The sequence below is a fragment of the Manduca sexta genome, chromosome 11 (genome assembly GCF_014839805.1).
Source record: "Manduca sexta isolate Smith_Timp_Sample1 chromosome 11, JHU_Msex_v1.0, whole genome shotgun sequence".
NCBI lineage: Eukaryota > Metazoa > Arthropoda > Insecta > Lepidoptera > Sphingidae > Manduca > Manduca sexta.
Window position 1 is genome coordinate 6,792,719 of NC_051125.1, and position 17,314 is coordinate 6,810,032.

At 34.9% G+C, this 17,314-nt stretch overlaps 2 protein-coding genes across 2 annotated transcripts; both read right to left on the reverse strand.

Annotated features, from left to right (window-relative positions):
- Positions 1 to 1,920: 1,920 nt before the first annotated feature.
- Positions 1,921 to 7,620, reverse strand: LOC115443538 (UDP-glycosyltransferase UGT5). The gene is made up of 4 exons (XM_030168985.2): positions 6,182 to 7,620; positions 4,316 to 4,538; positions 3,629 to 3,845; positions 1,921 to 2,612 (listed from the first exon to the last, which is right to left on the reverse strand). Exons 1-4 carry the CDS (start codon positions 7,001 to 7,003, stop codon positions 2,294 to 2,296), a joined length of 1,581 nt encoding a protein of 526 aa, XP_030024845.2. The 5' UTR covers positions 7,004 to 7,620; the 3' UTR covers positions 1,921 to 2,293.
- Positions 7,621 to 9,908: 2,288 nt separating this feature from the next.
- On the reverse strand, positions 9,909 to 13,361 carry LOC115443539 (brachyurin). The gene is made up of 5 exons (XM_030168987.2): positions 12,628 to 13,361; positions 11,994 to 12,261; positions 11,347 to 11,445; positions 10,743 to 10,936; positions 9,909 to 10,078 (listed from the first exon to the last, which is right to left on the reverse strand). The coding sequence occupies exons 1-5, from the start codon at positions 12,838 to 12,840 to the stop codon at positions 9,977 to 9,979; spliced, it is 876 nt and encodes a 291-aa protein (XP_030024847.2). The 5' UTR covers positions 12,841 to 13,361; the 3' UTR covers positions 9,909 to 9,976.
- Between the last annotated feature and the right edge of the window lie 3,953 nt (positions 13,362 to 17,314).

Below are 17,314 nucleotides of genomic sequence, written 5' to 3' on the forward strand. Positions count from 1 at the left end.
CACATTGCGACTTGTGTTGCCACATTACAACTCGTGTTGCCAGGTGTTTTTGTGCGTTTAGACGCCACACACTTTATTAGATTATAATTATTCTTAGTAATAAATATGTTAAACTATAATGTTAAATTAGTTACTGGTTTTCAGTGAATTTTAAAGGCATTTTGATTTTTAGTTAAGTAGTTTATTTTAATATTCCATATATAACATCTAATTTAACCCCAGACTATCTGAGTATCTGTCTTTGGCATCATAGCTCCGAAATATCAGCTCATGTTGGTGGACCAAACTTTGGACCGGAGTTATGAATATACTATTTTACAGGTCCCGCGACAAAAGGATGCTTGGGTAAAATATTATTAGGTACTTATAATATAGGTAAAGGACAAAATAAATAAACTCATTGATTTTTTTACTTTCAGACGTTTTTTGTAGTCTAAAGCCTCACCCCGAGTAAACGGCCTTAAGCAATTTGCTCCATACTTGTCGGCGCGCAAGTTACGGACGGGAATTTCTTTAAAAAATCAATTTTTGGTTTTTAATTTTTTTTTTAACTAAAACATAATATTCCCTATTTTTTTTATTGCTTTAATATGACAAGACGTGCTTGCCGTTCACCTGATGGTAAGTGAAGCGACCGCCCATAAAGAGGAGAAACACCACCCAACACCCTGAATTACAAAGTATTGTTTGGTTTCCACTGCACTCGCCATCCTGAGACATGAGATGTTAAGTCTTATTATGTCCAGTAGTTACACTGGCTATAATGTTCTTTAACACGGAACACAATAGTGACTACAAACTGCTGCTTTATGGCAGAAGGAGACATTGTGGTGGTACCAATCCAGGCGGACTCTTACATATGAGAGACCTACCACCACCAGTAAATAAATAGTCTACGTAATAGTGATGCTTCTAAATTAAAATTAAGTATGAGCACTTTAGAAGGAGCTGCCCGGAATCAACAATTTTAGTGGTATTTTCATTATGAAATTAACGAAACAATATACACATCGTAAGCAAAACAACAAAATGTAGATATATAAAGAAATAAATTTGCAGAAATATAGTTTAATTTTTTTTAATACTGTTAGCGTGCCATTTTGGTGGGGGATGGGTCTTACTAATTATTATTAGTTGTTGAGTAGTGATTGGCTTGATATTTTATCGAACTTAGCTATTACAATATAATGATCAGACTGAGTATTTTCGGAGTCATTGCATTGTCCGATTGTATATTCATCATCATCATCATCATCTCAGCCACAGGAAGTCCACTGCTGAACATAGGCCTCCCCCAAGGATCTCCACGTCGACCTGTTGGAAGCGGCCTGCATCCAGCGACTTCCTGCGACCTTAGCCAGGTCGTCCGTCCACCTTGTAGGCGGGCGTCCGACCTTTCGTTTGCCTGTACGTGGCCTCCACTCTAGAACCTTTCGACCCCAACGGTCATCGGTTCTTCGAGCTAAGTGTCCGGCCCACTGCCACTTTAACTTGCTAATCCTATGGGCTATGTCGGTAACCTTTGTTCTGCTACGGATCTCCTCATTTCTGATTCGATCTCGTAGGGAAATACCGAGCATAGCCCTCTCCATAGTATTGTATATTATGCATATTATACAGGTACATTATATTTGACACAATTTAAATATACAATTGCATTGTTTTTATGCTTAGCGAGCAAAGGAGCAAGTGTTTTGATAATGAGATACAATTTCGTGTGTGAACGCTTGCAATACTAAAGGTTAAGCGAGTGTGATGGCTACAGATCCATAGAATAAGTAATATACTACGTAAATATAGGTTGAAGTCGGAAGAATGACTAGAATTCTGAAAATCCCACTCTTAGGTCCAATATTCTATGAGACATTCCGGTCAAGTTGGTCATCGTTTCAATTTAGAGAGTAAATAATAAGAACGAAATAATTTATTTATACATATAATAACCGTCACATTTTTACATCACAATAAATTAGTCAACAAATATATTATAACCCGTCAATTTCTAACAAGACAAAATACCAAACAGGTATAATAGATGCAGAATGCACAGAAACAGAATAATTAGAACTCAAGTGATTGTGAATTGGTAATAAGTACATCATATTATCCTACTCAGACTTTATAGTAAGTGCTTTCAAAAAATATTCTCCTTAAATTAACATCATTAAAAACTAGATAACCTACTGTTGATTGACTGTCTCTAACATTTCATTCCTTGAGTCCTATTTGTTCTTCCTGTTTTTCCGTACAACCTACATACTCGATAGCACCCTCCAATTAGATTACTAGAGTATTATTCAAATTTGACTCTTTTGCTTCTCCTTTCATCTACAGCAGTCTCTAGAGATCTGTTTTCGTTTTGACAGCAACAGCAGCAAAGGACGGAGAACAACTTATAAACTACATACAACATCACGTAAATGACCAATGCAACGAAGGTGAGGACATCTAGTTGATAATGTAGGTAAAATGGGGTATTAACTGCCGCTGGTTGTAAGTTGGGTGCGCCTTGATATCGCGCTACGTACTCCGTCCAATAGATGGCGGTTTCAAGAGGTGACAAGGGACGATCATGCCATATGCGCGAAACTAATCTTGCGCGATGTTGCCAGCTGTAATAAGAAAAACAAGGAATTAAAAATATATTTTAATTATTGTCCACTAAATAAGTTAATTACAACTCATTGTGTGCATAAAAACGAAGATAAGGTGCATTTTCATTTTATTTGTCATCTTTGGAGTGTTAATATAAATATTATATTTTTGTACACTAACGAATATAGTAATGACTGATATATTATACATCCTAAGTAACTTCACGGTCAAGTTACATTGTATTTATTGAAGATATCCGGATGTACAAAGTCAAACTTTAAATTTAAACTGACAATAGCCGGTCAAACTAACTCTAATTGGTTGGTTATCTGTACAAACCGACAAATATTATGGTTCTAATAATCGATACATTTAACTTGTATTGAAAATATTTGTAATATTATAATTTATTTATTTTGCTTGTTTAATGATCAGCTTTATACTCTATGGTCATTAATGGTCCATTGACATGTTAAGTTGTATAATTACATTGCTTTACGATCTTTTGTAACTCAGAAACGACGTTTTTACATTTTCACATTATAATTTATAATTATTTATGGACTAACAGTCTTACAATGTAAAATATGTTAACGTCATAACCTTCTGTGTTGTTTAACTTGACCATCTAGAATCGTCTAAGGTAAGTATTTAAAGTATTATCTGTCAACAACTTATAAACGAATCCTAATGCACATTCATACAATAATTTAATTATTATTCCAAGAGTGTAAATTGAAGCCAATATCTTGTAAGACTGCTTAAAATTAACCCCCTTATTCATAGATGTTATTTATCAAAGGACGGAGCATTGCTTTGACAAATCTGTTTCTTAGTGCTAATGGCATGGCAGCCTTCACAGTGCGTAGGCCGTTGTGATTGGCTAATATTGAGATACAACTTAAATTTAGTTGGCTGTCAGATAAACAAAGCTGAGAAACAGACTTGTTATCACAGAAATGCTCCATCCTTAGATAAATAACATCTATGAATAAGGGGGTAAGTCTCTAATATTAATGAAATAAATACATACGCAGGGTCCAAAACTTCATTAATTGCACTCAGAAGACGTTCCTTCTTCAAATCCTGGTATGGTAACACGGTAGCGATGCCCGTGTCCTCTATGGCTGCAGCATTACCATATTGGTCACCAAACAACGGTACAGCTATAACAGGAATGCCAGCGTCTATCGCTTCGATCGTGCTTAATACGCCAGCGTGTGTGATGAACACTTTCACATTGTCATGTTCTGGAAATATAGAAGTCAATTTGTTATTTAATGGGATTTGTGGGCATTTTTATTGCAGCTTACTAGCGACCTCATTTGTTTTTCACAAATATTTATCTTTCGTAGTATATTTACCTTATGGATCTCTACTGCCTATAGATAGGAAATGAATTGAGTAAAATAGGATAGTCTTTAAGCTGTTATTTTGGGTTTCTGTTATAATGTTTATGTTTGTTAGAAAATAAATTTGAGCAGTTTATCTTATTAAAATTTACAGTGTGCATATTTTGTTAGATATTGAAAATATAGTAAAAACTGTGAAAAATAAACTCGTATATATTAAACTGTCTGTTTAGATCAAGTAGACATATATATTTTGTTAAAAATACAAAAAGGTTAATAATTAGCGATGTCATTTCGACAATATTGCTTAAAAACATATTGAAATCTGGGTAGATTAGTTAATCCAATAAACGTATAAAGTAACTTACTTAAAATATCGTACTGTGGTAACCATCTCATGGTCATTATATTTCTGGGTAAGTTCTTTATTTCTTCTCCGTCCCATTTCCAAAGCACTCGCAGCGGGAGAGTACGGAATGTGGCTAAAAGTGCGCTCAGCTTGTCTCCAGGTAACGTGGAGTCTTTTTGTGTGGATCCAAAATTTACGTAAATAACACCGTGTTCTGCTTCATTAATGAACCTTTCAATTTCCTGAAAACAATATTATTTATTTAGATACACTTTACTGCTTTTAATTCAGTCATTATATTAGAAAATTCTGTCTAAAATAATCTGGTAAAATTTATCCGTTCACATTCTTACGGATTTAAATCAAATAATAAAAAATGAGCGGCAATTTTTAGACATCATAACATTACTTTGCTTTAAAACAAGAATTATGCAATATTTAAAAAAAAACAACCAGTCTTGTTAAAACTTACACGATTGAAAAATATATTGTAGGTAAGAGTACTTAAAATTAGACCATTTAAATATGCAAGGTTATTCAAAAAAATACACATGAGAAAATAAAAATAAAGGTCTAATTTAGCATTTATTTATAAAACGAAAACTAAACCAAAACGTAACAAGCAATTGTATTAAAATTTGAAGTAAATACCTAAAAGACAACCAAAATATTCAAATGAGTTAATAATAAGAATTTGGCGGAATTTTCCATGATATTATAGGTTCATGATACAGGGGAGTATGTGTAGTTACATATTATGATATAAAGTGACCATGAAGGCTGCAAAGTCTTCGAAACGTCGGGAGAAAATAAAACACTAATACCGCGATAGAATCCGAAAATTAGTTTAATATCAATTTCAATCTATATATATAAAAATGAATTGCTGTTCGTTAGTCTCGCTAAAACTCGAGAACGGCTGAACGGATTTATCTTATCTTGGTCTTGAATTATTCGTGGAGGTCTAGGGAAGTTTTAAAAGGTGAGAAAAATTCGAATAATTACCGGGAAAATCCTCAAAACAGCATTTTTCTATTTCCCATACAAAAGTTTTCTAAATAAAATGGAGAGTCAATTTGTAATTTATTACCGCTGCATAAAGTTCAAATTCGCGTGCGCGTTGGAGGATCTAATATCGCGTTCTGAAACTCAACAAAAGTGAAAGTGAATCGCGAACGCGACAAAATTGCATAGTCTCAAAATACATAGTACATAAATAGTGGTCGGCTTCGAGAAACTCAATTTTAGCTAACTTCAGTTGTTAATATAATATATAACTCAAAGGTGACTGACAGTGATATATCAAGGAACAGCCCAAACCATTGGACGGATCGGGCTAAGACTTTACATGCATAAAGCTACTATGACGTAGGCATCCCCTAAGAAAGGATTTTGATAAATTCTACCCTTAAGGGGATAAAATAGGGGATGAAAGTTTGTATAAATGTTCTTAGATTTTCGACTGATTGAACTGAAATTATAGATTGGGGATAAAATTAGTTTGAACCTATAAGTACCGGGACAATATGTAGCAAGACTTTTATCAAACAGTGGAATTTTATCCTGGAAAACACCTTCACGCGGGCGAAGCCGCGAGCAAAAGCTAGTTATGATATAAAATTTAAAATTTGTTAATTCTTTATCTACAATTTCGTTTTATTAATAATCGTAGTTCTTTGTGTCATATAAACGCGTTTTATTTTTATATTAAGTATATTCCAGTTTTACTTTTTGTGCTTGTTGTAACTACCACATTTAAGGTCTTGCATTTATTATTACTATACTTAATTATACTCTTAGACTTGAATAACGCAACAATTATTACTAAATGTACAATGTAAAGACAATTATAAGTGGGAAAACAAAATGTACTCAATTTACTCACCGTAGGAATAATTTTGGGTGGGCGAATATGAATGCCACCTACGTCTATCAAGTTATCCGGTCTGACAACACCGCCGAACACAGACTGATGCGTGTTTACAAACACCAAGCTCGCGTTCGATGCGATGCTTTCAAGGGAAGGCAGGTTATCGCCTAAATACTTATATAAATACACGTGGTCCGTAACTTGAGAGCCCACGTAATACACCCAGTTTGAGATGTGATATAATATGAAGTTTTGCAATCGTTCCAAAAACCACGGCTCCTTTCCGTAAGGCAAATTCGCTTGGCTCACATAAGCTGAATTGAAATTGATACCCAGCCTGTTATACTGCCATGGCTGTAGTGGTTGAGGATTAAAGGCTATGTACGGCGCACTTAAATTCGCAGCCAAAGCCAAACCGCAATCACTGTTATACGACTCCACTAGTATGACGTCGTATTTTGGTCGCGTTCTTATCAAATGTAGCACTTGGTGGTTGTTCATAAGTGTTCGGCAGTCATCGTTGCCGGCTTTGGTCGCCACTAACGTCTCGAACGGCACTCGGGATACTTCACTCGCGATCACTGACTCGAAAGACAATCCTTTGTACACGTGTTTATCACTTAAAAGTATGTCTTTGTAAGAAGCCGGCGCGTCCGGCATTTGAAAGTAGCTAATCAGTGTGACATCGTGGTTTCTATTCGCTAACTCGCGGAACAAGCCGCGGTAAGTCAAATAGTTGTTGCGGTCCAGCGACGGGAATATTCCAAGTATTTTGTAACAATCCGCGGCGAGCAGGGCCCCGACGAAATATAAAAGAAAAACTGCGCGCTTTGTCATTTTCGATCGGACGTTCGTGTTGGTTCACAGTTAAATGGTTACTAGGGCGTAAATGTGGGCCAGCTTACGTAGCTATCTATTAATAGGTGGAAGTTGTGAGGTAATCGTTTTGCTTCGACGTCGCCGTTTCGTAATTGACAAAAATATTCGATGGCTACAAGTGCATTACAGATTAACCTTGATTTATTATAAGAATGTACGTTTAGTAGATTCAAGGCCCTGCTGTAGCAAGATTTATTTGCATAATATTTTCTGGTATTAATTTTCCGCGAAATAACAACACAATTCCATTAAAACAACTCAATCTAGTCTTGGTATGTCACTGAAGATACGGCGCATAATTTGTAAACATTAAAGTATATTAAAGAACAGTGACATTATTTAGGTTTTTTCCGAAATAATGTGACGAAGGCCTAAAATCAGAGGAAAATATTTATGTACGACAAAGCTGAGATAAGAACGAAATAATGTTGATAAACAAAGATATTAAGTAAGTACTTAATACATTGCTGCACCTATAGATATATTGTTATTTATTATTGACCTTTACAACGCACGTTGTAATAACAATCCGAAGACCACAGAATAAATTACAAAGTTTGAGACAACAGCGTTTGGTTAGCACAAGTTAAGTGTACCGATATGCTCATTAGATGTGGCAACGCAGTTATCTGTGTGTTTATCCATTGTGTTAGGAATCGCCAGACTGGAAACCATTCTCGGGCGGCCGTGCGTGACCTTACGAAGTTACGTCATAGAACAATATACAGCATTGTTCACACTACTTGATAGGCACACATCAACTATTGTTGGCTCACAGTTGGCACTTGATAGCAAAGAGCGAGTGGTTCGTCATTCGCATAAAAGATTGCTTGTTCCCGACTACAAACCCCGACCTAGGACACAAAGTTCATACATGTGTGGTTCTGATTGACGCAGAATGCGCGTCGCATTGTATATTGTAGCTTGATAATGTATCTAGTTCGAAAGATGTGTTTTTAACTGGGGTAACTAATATGTAATTCGTGCTGATAACAATTCTTCTGCATATGATAATGTAGATACATTGAACAAACAAACAAACAAACTAGATAGTTTGAAAGATGTGTTTTCAACTGGAGTAACAAATATGTAATTCGTATTATTGAAAATTATTCTATTTCATAGATGATTATAAATGGTTACTTAGCTAAAGCGTAGTGTCTGGAGATGGCACTGTAGAAGTATAGATAAGACAGCGAAGTATGTACTAAGTTTGGAGTTTAGTTTAAAATGGACTCTTATTTCTTATAATACTACGTATTGGGATTAAATAATATATACCGTACAGAACGATTGAAGTAATGTTTTTCTAACTGCGACATTTAATTTACAGAGAGGGCCCTTTAATTAATGACGTTTCTCTGAGTACGTTATTTTCACACGGCGCTCCGTTGTTTTCTACATGCGAACAAAAAGTCTGTCACTGTATAAATGAAATAAAAACGTCACCGGGACGGCGTGAGTGTAGGAAACATTTCGCATTGTCGACGCCACGACGAGACACCATCGTAGGGTTTCCTATTACCAGGGTTGGCACACATTAATAATTTTTCTTTCATAAGTCTTATATGGAAATCATATTATTTGCTATATATTAGGTAAGTACATAGATTTCTTAGGCAAGTCGTTTCACCTGGAAGGTACAAATTATTTGTAACTAAAAAATACAAAGGCTAAAAGCAAATTAAAAAGAAAACACAAATGATACTATTAATTTCGTTGCGAAAAAAGCTCTCATTTTATACTTTTCAAAATTAGAAAAAGATTGTGTTGTAACAAAATGTATAATTTCAATTAATTACGAAATACACACATTGTATTATTTACAGCTCCAGTTTTTTATCTATGTTCATTGGGAGGGAACTTGCAACAATTTTAGACCGCACTTGCACGCGGTGCATCCGTGTAATTGCCAAATATTCGAGCGACTTCGAGCAATTGTACGGCATTAGCCAGGCATTTAGCTAGCAAACATTACCTACACAAAACTTACATTTGAAGAATTCAAAGAATTAGTACATTTGTTAGTATTAATGAAATCTATTACAACTTATTTATTTTAAGGTAATTTATATTGAGGTAACTAGCATCTTTCGGATAGGTAATAATAAAATATGCCAGCCCTATAGATTGATGGAAAATGCCAGACTGGTGGATTAACAGGAATTATAACCTATCGCCCTGCTATTTACGTGTAAACTGTAACCGGCTCACTGGATCGAGTTACTCCATTGGAGATCATTGGTACATCATGGTACATTTTTGGATTGTGTATATAATTATTAAACTTTTAAATAATCAACTGCTAATGTTTTAACCTTGTCCTTTATAAAAAAAAATCAACTACTCATGAATAAAAAATTCAACGCGCGTACCCTAAAAGAGATCTCAGTCCAAACCGCGATCTCTATTATATTCGCATTTGTAAAGGGCATTAGTACCCAGACCCTCAACAACATAAAAATGTAATTACAAGTGGGAACTTCGCAAACCACTTAAATATAGATTTACCCTTTGAAGAGCGATCTGATGGGCCGTCGGTGTGAGATCTATCATATTTCGATTGTGCCCCCTCTCAATTATTCCCTTCTCAACATTGATAACTTGATTCATTTTTCAAGCCTGCATGCCCCCTTTTGGTCCATAGATTTGCGAACAGTGATTTGTCTGTCAAGCGGTTTCGATTTTTCACTGCTGTTCATTTCGGGTTTGCTTGTTATTTTTGGTGTCATAAATTTAATTGTTTTCATATCAATTGATACGGTTGGTGGACCAGCTTTGATTTCGAGTAGCTGCTGATCGAAAGACATATAATATAACAATAAAACGTGTTGTTTTGTAGCAGTAATTTAAAAATCACAGATCAACTTCAGAAATCAAAAATGTTACTATAATTATTATTATGGCATTTTAACAAATATAATAAAACATTTAAATGGAGCGTATCCAGGATAGGAAAGACGTAACTCTTGAGAAGCCTGAAGGCAAGCTGGCTTGGCACCCACGAGTCGAAAAGAATGAACTGACACCAATCTGAAAACAAACAGATTATAAACTACCACGAAAATTGATAAATAATAATCAAAATATAACGAGTGATTATGAAAGTTATGATGCTTTTGAATACAATTGTTTTTTTAATCGACCTTGTTAAAATGGATCTATAATATTAATCATCGCATGACTTGTACATTATATAGAATGGACAGTATGGAGTTATTTTAAATATCCACGGTGTTATCTGCAAGTCAATTTAGATAGTAAGTATTCATTTGATTAAGTAAGTTAAAATACCTACTATTTTTTTCGAGTATAGTTTACTATATGATATTTGTTTCTATCCTAAGCATGTTTCGAAGAGCAGTATTTACTAAGTGAAAGTAAAATGTGAGTGGCGATATCCTAGTTTGTTGTGGAACGGACTGTCGAGACGAATGTCCGCAGGTTCAAAACCCAAGGACACACACCTTTGACTTTTCTAAAATCAGATGTATATTCTTTTTGAGTTATGGCTTGCTTAAAGGTGAAGGAAAACATCATGGAAACCTGAATAGATATCTGAGTTCTCTATAAGGATTTTGAGGGTATGTGAAGTCTACCAATCCGCACTAGGCCAGCGTGGTGGACTAACTACGAGTAACTACGACTTTGCCGTGCCAGGAATATATAAAAAAAACCTATTTATGCGGCGTCTTACCAGCACCCGTCTCCTATTGATTGTCACCACCAGTGGACCTCCAGTGTCACCAGCGCAAGCTCCTCGCCTGTTAGCCCCGCTCGTGCACAGATGATGGTTCTGAATGAAGTTGCCCAATTGGCGTGTGCAGTCAGCGTTACTTATTACCGGCACGTTAACTGAAGTCAGTGTTTGTAGGAGACCGACACTATCGCCTGTGAATAATTTAATGAGAAAAAGTGAAATCGCAGTAATCGGTAAACAGTAAAAGGAATCGCGCAAAACGGCTCATAAATCTTGGAGTAATCATGTATTAAAAAAGGTATACGTTGAATTGAGTACCTCTTATTACGATGTCGGTTAAAATACTTAGTCATTTGTAACAACAAATTATCACAATAGAGGTCGAATTCAGAATAGAAGTTCGGTTGGATTCGCTAAAATATTGATTCAAGTGTAGATATACTATAACTTGATCTAAATAGCCAATTAATTGTTTAACGTTTCATGAACGATATATTGAGAAAATCGTATCTTTGAATAGGTAGGCAGGTATACTATTAAAGAATTATTATATTTATTAATAATGTAGTATTTATGGTATGGATTTAATCACGAAACTTACCATCTCGAGTGATACCGTATCCAGAGAGAAGTCCAGTATTTCCGACGAAGTTCATATTTACTTCGCTTCCCGATGGTAGGTTGACGGGTTGAATCAATGCTGTTAAATAATAACATTGTATTTAATAAACCACTCAATAGGTTTATATGAATTTCAAAAAGATAAAACTCTAGTTTAAATTATGTTGAACGAATTTAATAAATTCAGCATAATTATTCAATAATTGCAAAAATTAAATAATTTTGTGACAATATTTTGATCCATTAAAATCTTAATTTAATCATCGTCAAAGAATTACATTACAAATAAATAAATTACAATAACATACTGTAAATCTTCGCTAATGAGCGCCTAAGCGTTTTTTTTAAACCTTCTATACCATTCAACCAACAATCATGATATTACGTATATTGATAATATGAATAATTGTCGAATATAGCGATAACCACGCTCTGTATTACATCATAGGACGCGGAATACACAGGCAAAAAATGCGTGCACTATTAGCACCTCCACCGAAAGAAGTCGTAAATGCGTGCAATCCCAATTTGTATTTAAACATGGAATGTATATTAGGAACGAATATTTATAAAAAATATTATTATATAAAATGGCAATAATAATTTTAAATTCTCTAAAATACTTACTGGTAAAAGTAACTCTTGAAATGCGGATAACAGCAATATCATTGGCTACAATCCACGGATTGTATCCTGGGTGCATCAAGACGTCGTTAGTTGTGATTCTTGTGCCGCCAGAGAACAGGAGATTAGACCCTAGGACCACAGTGATAGAGGTCACAATATTATTGCCATCGTTTCTGCAGTGTGCTGCTGTTAAGATCCTGTTGTCTGCAATGATGACGCCACCACATACTGAAGTGCGAATGACGTTTATTGTTAGGATCAGTCCTGCCTGAAAATAAAAACAATGATATGGTTTGGCTTATAACGTTAGTAATCGATCTTCACAATAAACTGTTTTAAGTAACAATGGTCTAGTAACACGCTACCAATTTACGAATGTAACCACTTGTAGAGAGATCTGAGTTTTATTATTAGTTTAATATAGTGTAAGCTGTGGTTTGCACTTGATCAATACACGAGCTGTTAACGGTGAAAATGATCGAAAACTCAAATAACCCTAAAAGACATTTTCGGTTTATAATTTTAAGTCACGTCCATAATGTTTTACCACAAGAACCGCTGATGAGAAATAATATAAAAAAAATATCCTTTGTAAAGTAAATAATGTTAGTGACTTTGATAAGTATCGACTTACCTGATAGGGTACAGAGAGAATGGTGGTAGTGGATCCCCCAACGACCCTCTGCCCAGTTTTGGTAATTTCGTTTTCAAGCTTCCATATTCTGTCTGCTTCGGGAATACCGTACCTATTGTGATAGTCGTAACTACTGAATTCGGATGGCACTGTTGCATCTTCAGCTGCCTTAACGACAGCAAAGAAAATTAAAGGTAACAAAATAACCCTCATCACGTCGTTTATTTCATGCAAACTGTACAAATGGTAATTGCAAGCTCTTTTAAATAAATCCAGGCGTAGATTGATTAAGCCGTGATGTAATTAATCAGCTGTTATTTCCATAATCCTAATTTAATTCCTTATAATGAATAGTTGGTAGGTGGTTGCTAGTAATATTTCATATAATGTGTTTTTTTTGGAACTAATCAAAGAAAGGAGAATGTTAATTTTCCGTGTACATTATAGATAATGTTGTATGGACGCCCCATGAGGATTGATGCCCCGATCATTATCTAACTATTTAGAAAGACGCAGCGACAAGCAGAAAAAGGCATGAATGGATTTATCTAAAATTTTGCATACAATAAGAAAATAATATTCTTCTATTATATATAGACTACTTTTTATTACACAGGCGGATCCTCTAGCAAACGCTTTTTAGCTTGTTAATTATTTAACTACCTATCATTGTAAAACCTTGCCAAGTAAGCATGAAAAGAAGCAGAATTTATTTATACATATTTGGTACTAAAATTTGCTTAGCTGCAAATTTTTAATACAATTTGTGTCCATATAGATATTGATATCGTAAATATTTGGTAGGTTCACGTAGTGGGGGCAGTTGAAGCTAGTCCTATCTTAATAATGACGTTGATTAGATAGCACATTAATGAGATTGTGTACATTGCAATCATACGTACAATTAATAATAATTGTTATTTTACAAGACTCTTGCGTCTTATTTTATTATTACTTAACATTGGAAAATAAAGAAAACACTTCAAACAGACTTCGTTTAAACATATACGATAGTATTATTCTTCATTTCATAACTACGAATATAAGATGTACTGGTTCGGGATAAAAGATATTTGTGCACCAAAATTACATTACTGATCGTAAAAATTTTCACTAATAGCCGAAATTAATTAAAGATCTCGATCGATATCTGCAGATTGATCGCGAATATAAACACATCAAATTATGTAACTCACGTGATGTTCAAACTTTATTTTGTTATACTTCCGGTCTGATCCAGAGATATGCATATGCATGTAATTTTGCCTGGAAGCAAAAGTAGATGAGGTTTTATAGATACAGCACAGAGTCCCGTCTCGTAAGAGGTTCACTTTCAAAGACCTGTGACTCTTTGACATAAGAACTATTTTCACATGTTTGCCTAATTTTTGGCGGTTCAAAGCCCAGCCTCGTAGACCAAAGATTTTCAACCTTTTTCCTCTTTAGTTTTGTTTAGCGTCAGGAGTGTGAAAAACTTCAATAGCAAACTGGAGATCTGGATGGTATCTTTATAATGATATAATGCCGGTTTTATGTTAAGGATTTAATACGTAAAATATTAAGTGTAACTTGCTGAAAATATAAACATGATATTGACAACCTTACCATACAACTTTATATAGGTTGTATCTAAATATTGATATAGATATGTGCGATTTGGAATAAAGATGAATTAAAATAGTTTTGATATTGGTACTTAAGTACTGGGTGGTTTGAAAATGTATTAAAAATATTTTGGCGGCGATCCGGCAGCCGAAATTGAATTGGGAGGCTTCATGCGAACCCCCTTGACCGTTCCACAGTGGTAAAATCACCAAATCAATTTGTTTGATTTAACATCCAACCCTAAATAATAAATGACAATACAATCACGTGATTCAATAACAATAGCAATTTTGGTGAAACAAATAATGCACTCAGTAAGTATAAGTGTTTGTTTTTTTGAGTGATTTTATTGAGTAACTAGCTTCCGCTCGCAGCTTCGCCCGCGTGGATTTCGGACTTCAAAAATGGAGCCGGTCGCGAACGTTCGAGAATGTTCGTTTTACGAAGCTACTCGCTAGGTGATTCGCTAGCCTCTAGGTGCCAAGCAAGCCGCCTGCCTGTGCGTTCGCGACCTTATATATATACAAAAATAATCCTTATAGCATGATTCAGTATTCACGCATGATGGCTTATTATTAGCGTATTTCATGTATAACTTTGGTGTTTCTATACCGATTTCTATGATTCTTTTTATGGAATATTTAATAATGTTAACTTTTTTAATTAGGGGATGACTGAGAGTGTTATAAACGTAAGAGTAGACAAATATAATGAGAAAGCTTCGAACTGCTAAGCTATCGGGAGTTACACGTGTTATTGTGAGTCAACCATAAAAGATAGACATATGCTGTCGTGGGATATTTTTTACATAATTTTAAGGAGAACATTTCCGTCATACATGATTTCTGTGTAGCTTTAACCATTAAGGTTGCACACGCGACGGAAGCTTAAAAATGGAGTAACTTCTCCCGTTTTCCCAACATTTCCCTTCACTGCTCTGCTCCTATTAATTGTAGCGTGATGAAAAGTATACTATAACCAGCACAGGAGTATGACAAATAATTGTACCAAGTTTCGTTAAAATCCGTCGAGTAGTTTTTGTTTCTATAACGGTTATACAGACAGACAGACAGACAGACAGACAGACAGACAGACAGACAAAAATTTTACTAATTGCATTTTTGGCATCAGTATCGATCCCTAATCACCCCCTGATAGTTATTTTGGAAATATATTTCATGTACAGAATTGACTTCTCTACAGATTTATTATAAGTATAGATAGATTATGGAAGCATTTTTTTATTAAATTGTCTGGCAGACTTCTAATAAAAAAAAAATTATTACCTTTTACTGTTTTTAGTATAATAATATCAGCCCTGTATTATAATACTTGCCCACTGCTGAGCACGGGCCTCCTCTACTACTGAGAGGGATTAGGCCTTAGTCCACCACGCTGGCCTAGTGCGGATTGGTAGACTTCACACACCTTCGAAATTCCTATAGAGAACTTTTCGGATATGCAGGTTTCCTCATGATGTTTTGCTTCACCGTTAAAGCGAACGATAAATTCACAAAGAATACACACGTGATTTTTTAGAAAAGTCAGAGGTGTGAGCCCTTGGGATTTGAGTTTGAGTTTTTAGTATATATGTATACAAATAAACAAAAACACAATATATTTTCCGGGTACACTTTAGACCTAAAGGACATTGCTCTTTAGACTGCGTAGGATTAGAGTCATTCGTACGATAGATATACCTGCACAGTGCACACAGAATTTTAAGTACTATAATTTGCTTATTTAAAAATAGACATACGGTCAATAACAGTAACAAAAATAAAGCAATTTGCGTTATTACAGTTATATAAGCCCCCGTTAACTTATATGCTCTTAATATACTTACACTAATGACATGTTCTAACTATCGATAGCAAAATGTTTCATATATTCTAAACTATTTATGTACATTAATTGGGGCAGCATTGCGCGTTGATGGGCCGTAGACACAGTTGCTAAGTGCAACCGCTTTTAGTGCCATTTATAATGTATGCTCAGACTTGAGGTTGCTTCTAACGTACGCGCGGTGTAATGTATCAGGGTTGAATTGTTTGGTTATTATGTAACGATAAAGTTGTGATACGTATCGTGGAAGGGTCTATGATATCCTGTAATTGTGTGATGTTTTGGTAAAACATATCGTACTTAGCGTTCAACGATAAGGAGCAATGGTGAAAATATAACCCTAAATTAAGAATACACGATTTAAAATCGGAATAATTTAGTCATTGTTGTATCTATGTGACAATCGGACATACGTTACAGTTGATAATTTTATTTAATTCCAAACTCAAAATTAATAAACTAGTCACGTCTACTTCTGTATTAAAAAGAATTATATTTGAAAAACTACATTAAACTGTTCAGTAACAGATGTACTATAGAGTGGAAACCCCTCACGCGGGGAACAAAATGCTTGCTAGTTACTAAACATATAACAGCAGAATAGGTTTACTCGCGTCGTCAGTCGCACGGAACCCTCCCCTTCAGAGAGCGCGCTTTAGATGCCTTCGTGACCTAGTTACAATTTCACACTTGCACTTCATACCTCCGCATTTCCATTCATATGCGCAAAGGAGTGTGGTGTTCGTAAATTGTCACGCTTGTCTACCCGCTGTTATTTCTCGACGGTATGACTTTGGATCTAGCATATTTGATCATTGTTATACGTCTTAGATGTTAGATGCTGTGTTTTTTTCTTAGTTGTTATTGACGTTAACGTTTGTTATGATTGATCTTTATCGTCATAGAAAAGTAATATTTAGGCAGCATATATATTTGTTTAGTATCATAATAATAAAAATAATGCTTATTGAAATTCAATTTCTACCTTATGTTTGTGCTACCAATATTCGTATTGTAATCCATACTATATTATAATAAAGTAGAGTTTGAGTTTGCAGATTTGTTGGGGTTAGTCTTTGGAGCACATACTGATTTTGTTCTTTTTTTACTAATAGGAAGCTACATTGCTTTAGAGTACTACAGGCCACTTTCAATGCCGGAAAAATTTCTCGCGCGGGCTAAGTCGCGGAAAAGGCTAGTATACATGTCAAATATTGATAAATATGAATGTAAATTA